This window comes from Trachymyrmex septentrionalis, unplaced genomic scaffold, assembly GCF_001594115.1.
Source record: "Trachymyrmex septentrionalis isolate Tsep2-gDNA-1 unplaced genomic scaffold, Tsep1.0 scaffold172, whole genome shotgun sequence".
Classification (NCBI taxonomy): Eukaryota; Metazoa; Arthropoda; class Insecta; order Hymenoptera; family Formicidae; genus Trachymyrmex; species Trachymyrmex septentrionalis.
Genome location: NW_017304887.1, coordinates 1,009,729 through 1,020,812, shown reverse-complemented (window position 1 = coordinate 1,020,812; position 11,084 = coordinate 1,009,729). Strand labels below are relative to the sequence as shown.

At 34.9% G+C, this 11,084-nt stretch overlaps 1 protein-coding gene across 4 annotated transcripts in view; it reads left to right on the top strand.

Annotated features, from left to right (window-relative positions):
* The window catches only part of LOC108746488 (RNA-binding protein Musashi homolog Rbp6), a 448,396-nt gene that overhangs the window by 228,449 nt on the left and 208,863 nt on the right, over positions 1-11,084 (top strand). For all 4 annotated transcript variants that reach the window (XM_018483298.1, XM_018483297.1, XM_018483300.1 and 1 more), the window contains one exon: positions 8,944-9,036. In XM_018483298.1, coding sequence (XP_018338800.1) covers positions 8,944-9,036 — 93 coding nt within the window. The remainder of the gene's footprint in view (positions 1-8,943; positions 9,037-11,084) is intronic.

Genomic DNA, 11,084 nt, shown 5'->3' with positions numbered 1-11,084 from the left:
TATATATATATATATATATATTAAATTAATTTGTTTGAAGCCGTGCTACAAGATATTTAATTTATCCAATCTTGTCGTTGGAATTTCGTGAGGCGTAACACAACGATGTGCCCCCAACAAACAATCCCGAGGCAGATTAAAAATACGGGCGGCTTCGGTCGTGGTATCAGCGTGCCGTTAAGGCTGAAAGGCTGGTCACGGATATATCGGGTGCCCGAATAAAACAAGAAGGCCTGATAATGCGCATCAAAGGCGCGGGCAGAAATAGAGAAGCGTTTAAGCCGGCGTGCACTTGTCGAGCGTCAGCGCTTTCATCTTCGCCCTCAAAGAGCAACTCGTAAACGTTTGATGCCACAGGATCAATAAATGTATCATGCGCGAGTCGAACGCATCGGTATTAGATTTCATCGAAAGAATGAAATTTCTGCCCTCTCTCTGTTCAGAAAACCGCGAGGACGAAGGAACAGTCGCGATGTCATGATATGCGTCGAGTCTATTAGATTTTTAGCCTTAAATGACTTTTATGTTTTAATGAAACAAACATACAAAAATGGCAAATTGTTTGAACCTAAGTCTTCCAATATGTCTATTCTCTTAAGAGCAAAAGTTCTTCACTAAACAAACGAAACTTCTTCACTAAATTAGCTACTTTTACAGATGGTGAGTGTATTTGGTCAGGACAATAATATATATGTAGAGAGTGCATAACAGAAGCACATTTATTGCGAAGCTTGGAAAGAAATTCGAATGGCTACTCCAGAAATTCTTTTATGGGAGTTCGCACCTGTTCGCGCACATTTTTTTTACGACAGTTGCTTATTTCGTGATACCGCTTGAATTTGCTGACGACGCAAACGGCTTTGGAGAACTTTATTAGCTCTTACCAGTCTTGAGTGCAATTTTTATTCTAATATTTATTCAACTTTTATTACAATAAATTTTTCTTTTTATTTCATCAACAATTATTTGATATCTGAAAAATTATACAATTATATCTTAAAGAGAATGCAATTAATTTCAATATTTATTTTAGTAATTAGCGAAACTATAATTTTTTCTACTAATTTTTATTTTATTTTTTTTCCTTTCCATCGATTTTTTTTATCAGTAATTTCTATTGTTTACTACAATAAAGTCTACGTATGATTGTATTTTTTATGTAAAAATGAATTTTATTCTACCAAATATTTTGTAAGACATTTGACTTATTAAATTATAAATTGACCTATTAAATATTTGCGACGTAATTTTTTGTTAACATTGCATTCGTGCGTTTCTATTTTGTGAACATTATCTTAAATATTACGACATGAAAGCACGGAGATCTCGAAATAATCACCTAGGGTTGGAACTCCTCGAACGAAGAAGGGGTTTGGCAGATTCTGTAGTAATCCGGTAAAGTCGCAACTCAAACAGTTTAAGTCAGAATAGTGGCCGAAGGGTGGTAGGTTGCGGTCGTTCAGAAGGTGTAATGGGTGGGATTTAGGATTACGAGTGCTAGTATATGTAACGTTTGGACCAGCAATTTATTAGCCCACCTACCGTTCTTATTGAACGCTCATCGATATATCTTATAATGGTATGTATAATTTTGCATATTCATATGTATGGTTGTTTAAGGTTGAAAATATATTTTAAAGTTATTATTATTATACGTATTCTCAACTTTAAGTCCATAATGTGTCTTTGAAACAGCAAGAATATACATACAAAATTATTAATTAAACAATCTGACAATTATTATGGCACAGCTACTATATCACTTTGCTATGCCACACGAACTTTTTCCAGCACGTCCTAAAAAAATTATAAATTCTAGTCACGAAAGCTTCGAATTCGCTTCTTTTAAATTCGCAAAATCGACGCGCAGCAACGTTGATACAAGCGAGGTGGAATTTTCGGAATATTCCCCGACCGGAAAACGTAGGATGAGGCATGCGCGTATAATTTACGTGAGAGCACGTTCTGTGGCGAGCATCTCGTGGATCGTGCTATAGTATGGGAAGCTAGAGCGAGAGCAGAGTTAGAGCAAGGTAGGGTCAGGGCTGGACAACGCGATAGCGATGCTCCGAGCTATGGAGCGACGTTGAGCGCCTTACCTACCGCTCGGTTACTGATAACCTCCCTTCCTTCCCGTGCCTCCCTTCCTTCCACCACGTTGTGGAACCCCTTTGCTATTTATGACCGGTAACTTAAATCGTGAAATGTCGCGATCGCGAGATATTGCTGCAGCACGGTCGCCTCGACGAAATCCGTGTAGATAAAAAATAGACAGCTACCTTATTCGAAGCAAGAAGATTTCGCGGAAAAAGAGCGAAATATTATACAAATATCCGCATAGCGATTTATATATTGAATAAATAGGACGCACGAAATTGCATTAGTGTATTAGCAATAAATGTTTTTCCTTGTTTTTGCCTACGCATTAATGGTTTCGTTAAAACATTGGTAAAATCGAGATGGCCTGGTAAAAGGGCGAAATTCAAGCACGTCGAAGAAGAAAAGCGAGTGACATTATCCACAATGGATGGAACTACAGTCGTCGGGTTGGCCAGGATTAATTCTTTCCGAGCGGTTCAGAAAGGACGCAGGGATGGATAGCTCGGGAGATGGAAGGGTTGGAAGAAAGACTATGGATTCTGCGGCACTGGGCTAGCGGGAGAAAAAGTAGGGCGAAAGGACGAGGGACAGGCCGGGCGAATCGGTTATCATCCCGAGGGTTGCGAGAGCTTCGTCCTGGGATCCTTCCCCGTCACTTTTTCTTCCTTCCCTCTTCCATTTTTTTCTCTCTATCTCTGCGTAGCTTTCTCTTCCGACCTAATCCTCGTCCTATTCGTCCCTATGACCTCAATTCGCAACGGAATAACGGAATTATTCTGCGCTGAGCAATTTTGATCGCCTTCATCCCGGTTCGAAAATGCTTTGATGCTGTCTAGCGAACAATTAGATATTAGCGTATATTAAACTGACACGCGTGTGCTATGCGAGAAAATTACATAATAGGCGTCCATAAAGCTGGTAGTACAATGACGTAGTTGATGATATTGATTACAATTCATTCATCAGAGTTATTGGCAGGAAACTGTCCAATGATTAGTTAAAGTTTGCGGAAAATCACATCAAATAGATCAGATAAGAAAACTAACTTCTTTTGTTAAACAGCGTTAAAAATTTGTCTGCATTTCATTCCGTTACATTTATGCTTTCAAATTATTATAACATTATCGATACCATATCCCACGTGATTGTCAAAGGGACAGGTGGACAAAGTAATATTTGCAATGCGTTGGGGGTTATTGATTTTAAAGTTGAGTTGATTGGCCGCTGTACTGCGATGTAATAATACAGATGGGCTATTCAACCATGGACACACGTTACCAAAAGCCATTGCGTCGCTAAATTGATAGTATACATGACGCAACGGAAAACAATAATTTATTCGCGACGACGGGGACGCGTGTACTATTTTATTTCTCCCTTTCGAGTCCTCCGTTACGTCATGTAGCGCATTAGCACCGTTTAGCGAAATGCAAAATTTTCGTAATATTAAGCTTAATGCGATTACGGTATTACGCTGTGTGCAACACGAAGTAATACACGACGTGCATCTCGCGACGCTATCTAATAACGCGCGTGTCGGCTTTACGCGTTCACTTAAAAACCGTGCTACACTACTGGCGGATCTCGCGCGCGATCTCGGATGTCTCTCGGTTATGTAAATTTCGCGAGATCTCATTGGGACGCACGATTAAGCTCTCAAAATGATCGCGAATGGAGGCGAAAGCATTTTGTCGTTAAAACGCGTGCGTGAAACTGCTGATTAACGTTTATTCTAATATTTTTCTTGCAACCCTTCATGTATTCAATGGGGAAGGGGGGGGGGAGGGTGGATAAACGCGGTGGAAAACGTGGAACTGATTATGACATTTACGAATACATCGCAATAACGTGGAACGATAATGCCCGCCAGCCATAAAAGACACGCTGTCTATTGTCCTTGTCTTCTCCTATCCTTTTTTTTTTTTTCGTGAAACTGCGTTACCATTAAACGCGCTTTTTATTACGAACCTCGTGTTTTTGTTCGTAATTTACGTTACACAATAATTTTGATTTGTCGGAAAAAGAAGTTTCTGTTTCACGAGCCAATTGTTACTAAATATAAAATATAAAACCCGACGCGACGCTTTTTGCGCGATAATGATGGACTCCCGATGCATTTTTTTTTTCCATTTTATTCAATTTTTGCAAACTCTGCGTTTCTTTTATAAGCGTAGATTTTAACGGATTACAGCGGCACGATATTTAAAATTAATGTGAAACAACAACTTGCATCATTACGGAGTCGTGTTAGGCTGCGGAGCGTTAATTATATAGATGAATATTAAATTTCTGCAAATAGTGAAGCGCGCGCAAGAGATAGCTCCCATCTTCCTTTCTAAGGGGCGATTTCATTTTCGTAGACGCGGAAACTTTAAAGGCGAGCCAGAAACATGTACGTGGTCGCGTATCGAGTGAGGAAAGCAAGGAGGTCGGTAAAGAGGGCTGAAGCGGCCCTCTCACCCATCTCCTCCCTCGAGCGATGAAACTATAAAGCCACTCCTAGTAAGTTGTAAAATTGTAATAGCCTTCCGGTATTTACATAATGCTACGGCGTAATAAGTGGAACTCGCCGAGTTTCCATTACCATTCCGCCGCTATCCGCACTTATCTCTACTAACGACCCGAGGGGGTCCTGCTCTCCCCCGCGTTCTTCTCGTGACTTGTATTTTTCCACCTTATTCTTCGTCGGGATAACCACAGCGAGAAGCGGCCCACTTCGTCGTCTGCGACTCCATCTTTTGTTCGCGTCGCGCCTCTGCTCCGCTAAAATTCAACCGCTTATTCCGCTAGCAGCTATAAGTTGATTCTCTCTCTCTCTCTCTCTCTCTCTCTCTCTCTCTCTCTGTTATCCTAAGTTAAACGCACGGATTTATTAAACGCACGTAAGAAGCCAATGATGACAGACAGCTGGGGCTATCTGTTTTCTATTCATATGGCATGATAATTAAAAATGCAAAAGAGGGTCTCTGTCTTGAGAAAAAAATAAACTTGTATAATACTTGTTTATATATGTACTTGAGAGAGAAGTTGAACAAAATTCTAAAAATTCCAAGTATTCTGATGTAGATGATATTAATAATAATAATCGACAAACAGCATTCCCTTTATTGTAAATATAGGTACGTGAGTCAATAAGTAATCTTTATATCACCTTAATTTTTTAGAGCAAAATTAAGATTACTTGTTGACTCATTTATCGAATTATTTGACGTTTCACTTCATTTTTCAATTGTTAACGAAACTGTTTATCCTGTATAACAAATGGGAACAATGGAGATTTTGACAGAAGTCTACCTAGTTTTCACAACAATGTATTCATAACGAGGTTGGCAAAATGCAAAACTAGATTTCGTTTGTTGGTGGAGAACATGAGGAAAGCCGAAATCCTGCTTCCACTGAAGAAGAAGAGAGGAAGCTGCGGAGCGGTTTCATTGGAATAAGTGGCCTCCTTGGTTAAAAGTTCGCCTTCTTCCGTCGTTTCTCTCCATACCTTGTCCATTCATGATAACATTCTTCTTTATTCCTGAGTACTTTTCTCCCTCTTTCTCTTTGCTATTTTCTCCTTGCTATGAGCCTCTCACCGACAAAATCGAGGCGAATCGTTTATTTAATTTTCGAGAGATCCTGCCATTTTATTTTTATTCGCAGGACTTTATATACTTCGTTGATTAACCCACCTCGCGAAAGAAACCTGCCTCTCTCATTCCTTTCTAGACAAGGACGTCGGAACGAAGAAAGCTGCGAGTTTGCATGGGATTTTGAAGAAGGGTTAGAGACGGAGAACGAGAGCGGGGAAGGTTCGAGTTCAGGAGCGCGCAGGGTGGAAGGACTCGCGTCCTCCCGGGGGTTTGCGTTACTCACCGGATATAGAGATGTCTAAGCCCAGCCATCACTGAAATTGCCAGAGTTTACCTCTTCCGCCCTTTCCGCCGCTCTCCATCTTACCTCCTCTCCCATCTTTCTTTCTACCCTGATCGTGCTTTCCTTTTCTCAGCATGGAACTTCCGCCCGTAAAATGTTCGACTCCTGCCTTTCATTCCCCGGTTCGTTCGCCCGCGGCTTTATTACAATGCGATTGTATTATCAAGATTTCAAGACTAAAAGTATCGGTCTTTCTCTGAGCTCTTCTCCTTTCAACTTCCTTAAGCTTCTCATATTAATCTACCTTGTCGGAGCTGATTTCACGGAGGAAAATCGATGAATTCTCTTTATCAAATTATTTCACAATGTTTATCCGAATATTAATGACTGTATTATAGTTCAGTTACTGTGCTATTGTTTTTATTTTACTTGATCCATCAGGTGCTATAAATTCTTCTTCAAACTTTTATTTATGCAAAATATATTCATACACGCATGCGTGCGCCATGTAAACACGCAAAAACGTATAAATGAAATATATAATTCATTAAATAAAGAAATAAAAATAAGGCGTTTTAAATATTTATTATGTAAATAAATGATGAAAATACTTCTTTTAATTTTTATATAGATATCCTCCGTAATAACACGACATCTCTACAACACGTTTTATTCTAACACGAACAGAGAATTGAGATCTTTAAATTAAAATTCTGAAATTTAAAATTTTATTCTAAAAAATATATAAAAAGGCAAAACTTAGCCGAGCAATTGAAATTTTTATATTTGAATGTGAACTCTTTTATTGGAAAAAGCGCTAAGAAAAGAGAGTTTCAGAAATATTTAGCTCCATATTATAAAATTTACAAAGTTCTGTTAAAAAAAAGTAAGGAAATAAAACTTACAAATATTTTGAAAAAGCCAAACATTAAAATTTAGACGTTTCAGACACATCAAGAGATGAAGATTTTTTATAACTAAGAAAACATTATCTCGTGTTTAATTATGTAATGATGAAGAAGAAAACTATTTTGCGCGTGCATTATTTATTATTTTTTAATTATTATTATTTTTTTAATTATTATTATTTTTTAATAAACATTTTTCAGAGTTATAAAAATAAAGTAATGTATATTTATAACTTTAGTTTTTGTGACACTGTTTGTTGTATTATAGTTCTTGGTTTTATCAATACGATTTTGTACGGCATTTTTTCTAACTATAAGAATTCAGTGGAACCTACATATAGCTTGATTAAATTCAAATTATAAAATATAGTACTCATTTTTAAACTTTATGATTTAGGTATTTCTTGGCACAAAATAGTATTCTTTTAAATCATAATTAAAGTAGAGATTTGAGTTATTGAGATCTAACTTTACCACCTTTAGGTATTATACGAAGGATATATGGATCTTAAAAATTTATTAGAAAATTTTTATTGGAATACCTATATCATATAGTTTAAAAATGATTACTATAATTTGAATTGAATAGAGTTGAATGTAGGTTTCTTTAGATTCCTATACGAAAAAGATGGTTCTGTTGAAGTATCTAAAAGTTTAGCTAAGTCTAAAAATAATCTTTTTGGAAACATGAAAATAATTATTTAAAACGTTCAAACTGATTACTGAAATGTCAAAGTTTTTCACAGCATTGCTCATTATGCTCGAGATTTTTATATAATTATTTTAATAGTCCAATAAAGTTATTTCAGATCTGTATAGATTTACCTAAATTTTTACTTTTGCAAAATTATTTTTTAGAAAAATATCGTATCGTATGAATATTTTCAGGAAAAATTTTTATTTCTTGGTATAATCTATTGCTTCATCATCAAGTATGTGAGCATGATGCGTGTGTATATGTGCGATCGATTAGACGGTCCTTAAATATTGATCGAATTTCTCGTGATCTCCATTTCTAATTCATTGGTTATATTATCATACCACACTGATATCCGCCGCAGTTCCCGATGCGTGGGTAGTAACGTTCAATATCAGATGGGAGACGCAAGGAATATCGGAGATTGAAGATGTCAAGTTTGTATGTGGTTCGTAATTGCATCAGATGCAGGATATCGTTTCGGATTCGCCGTGAACAATTTTAAAAGAACGAACGTTGCTTGTCCCGATGTTGCACGACACTTCTTCGCGCTTCTTTCGATTCACAACACGTCCATTCAATATGAATCTGCGATAAACAAGCGCTTAGTAACATTTCTTCCGATTTTGACCCTGACCTTTAACGCGTCCCCTTCTCAGGTTTCATTCTTTAAAACATAATCTGATAATTTCTGGTAACACTCTCTATTCTGCCACTTTTCTTCTTTCTTCTTTATAAAGTTCTCAGTCGATAAAGAGAGAAAATCTTGTATATTCTTTTTTTGTATTTTCTAAATTTTATGAAAGCACGAGTGTTTTTTCCTTCGTGTTTATGTATTGATATGTTATATTGAAGCGTAAGTTCGGCTGTTAATAATGCACCTGTGTCGATTATTTACGACTTTTCTGTCGATAACCAGACAGGATATGGAATATGAAAGACTAAAAGCAAGAACACCGCTAGTGGAAGAGTTTACCTGGAAATGTCATAGTACATCGAGACACAAATCATCTATATTTGATAAATTCTTTATCAATTTCTTTAGTATACGATCATATTGCGTTGAAAATTTTATTTCCTTTTCTGGAATATTGTTAATCGTGTTACTGTTCGTTTTTTAATCTATTTTTTGAAAAGAAAAGAACTGTATTATCTTAAAATAAGAAATAAAATATTAGGAGTTACAATTAAAACTATAAAAACGAATGTTCGCAAGGGCAAGTAAGAGTAAAAAAAGCGCAGTATTTAGTGTGTAATAAGCATAGTAACAAATGTATTCACTTTTTATTACATATATAAAAATTGATTGTATTATCTTAATTAAAAAAAAATTTAAGATATAAAAGTAATGTTCCTCTTTTCTTTATTATTTTATAGATGGTGACAAGGACAAAGAAGATCTTCGTCGGGGGATTATCGGCGCCGACGACGCTGGAGGACGTCAAAAACTATTTCGAACAATTCGGTCCGGTAAGTATAAAAATTTACATCATTATTACATTGCCTCTCATTGTAAAGTTAAAATTGTAAAACCCGACGGACACCACTTTATTTAATCCTTAATACACACCTTTAGATTATTCGTGTCTTGCATATTTCTTTTCTTTGAAATACTAAGAGCACCTGATCAAATATTGAAAAAATTTTGGCATCTAGAAAACAAGTTCCGTGCGTTGCCGGTCTCAATTCGTGTATATCCTTCAACTAAAATAACTCCGAAGTTCATCTCTGGGTCACAAATGATCCATCGTGTATATAGAGTATACATTTTTGTAACTAAAAAAATGTTAATTTTTTTCTTTATTTTCAACTAATTCTTGTTTGCGAAAATATTTTGCGAATTATTAAAAAAAGAATTTAATCCTAGAACAACATATATATTAACTCTTAATAAACACATTTTTGGTACCTTTGTAACAAATGTTGTTTGTAATATTATATATTATTTGTATTGTCACTAATGTTATAAAAAAACATTTTCCTAATAAATTATAAGTCTTTTGAATACAATAGCAATAATAAAATGTATTGCTTAAAATGTAAATGCAATATATTTTCAATTTATGGCTATTCATGCATATTAAAAAAACATCATTTTCAGGTTAAATAACTAAATTTTTTGGACAATCGATACTTGAATTATTTTTTTCTTTGTAGTTTGGAATGTCAACTTTAAGATATTAAAATATATTTTTCTTTAAACATTTTTATTTCAAAGTTTAATATTTTTGTTTCAGAGTTTTATATTTTTGTATGAAAAAGTGCATTTTTCTCATTTTGTTAACTATATTTAGTTGTAACAATTTATATACAATTTATTACAAATATACAACTTTACAAATACTTTTTAATGATGTCAAAATATACGTAAAAATTGTTTAATAATTTTTATTTACTTGTGAAAGTGATGAAAATTAATCCAGAACATGAATGACCGAACGTGTGTAGTAAGAATGCCCAAAATTGAGGTGTGTACTTAATAAAGATATCGCGTAAATATGAAAAAAGACGAATAATTTTTTAATAAATTGCATTTTTAAATAATATTTTAAAATGTATCACGTATCACATATAATACACGTATTTAATACACTATATAATTAGCAACGTTAAAGTCTAACAAGAAAATTTTCCAAGAAATCTTTTTATGAGATTTTCATATATATTAAAGCCGTATTTGTTCATATATATATTGTTTCAAATTTGTAAAATATTCCATATAAAATTGATTGTGTATCAGTATTATATAACATATCGCTACTTTCTGCTGGAGCAACGTGAACAATATCATTGACTATCATTTTAGTTGGTTACATTATCGATGTATCGCACATCCTCACCATTTCCTCTCGTGTCGCAAAATCGAGCGGCACTGTCGACGACTGTGATTCATGGGATTTACATTGTTTAGTACTTTTGCATATTTTATTGGCCATTTCGCGCGGAACGCTATTGATTTTTGGACGAACAAGTGCACTCATTTCCATTTACACGACGTCAACGGCGCGCGACGACAATTCTGCCTCGCTGCAGTTCCCATGAATTTTGATCGTTATGGCTCATAACAGTGATATCGAGGTATCGCTATTTGGATTGTTTCAAAATGCGTGACATAATATTATTCACGTGCGAATGATTTCATTTGCTTTGGTTGCCTAACTTGTTCATGGATTACAGAAAGTTAAGCTTTGTTAATCTAATTACCGTGAAATTGTATATTTAACTTTTGTTTTGTCTTTTATAAATTAAAGATTGTTTGACGTATAAGTCGTGTAAAATGATTTAAAAAGTTAAAGTTACAGTATATTTGTAAAGTATTCTTGTTTAAAGGTATCTAGTTCAATTAGATGAAATTTATCGAATTTGTCATATGTTTCTTGATTTATTTTCTTTAAATTTATTTCTTGAATTAATGTCAAAGTATGTCAATATCATAAATTCTCTTCGATAATATTCTTTTCGATAATAGTGTAATTGTGTGGTAAACACTTATGAGCTTAGAAACTGAAATCCACCTC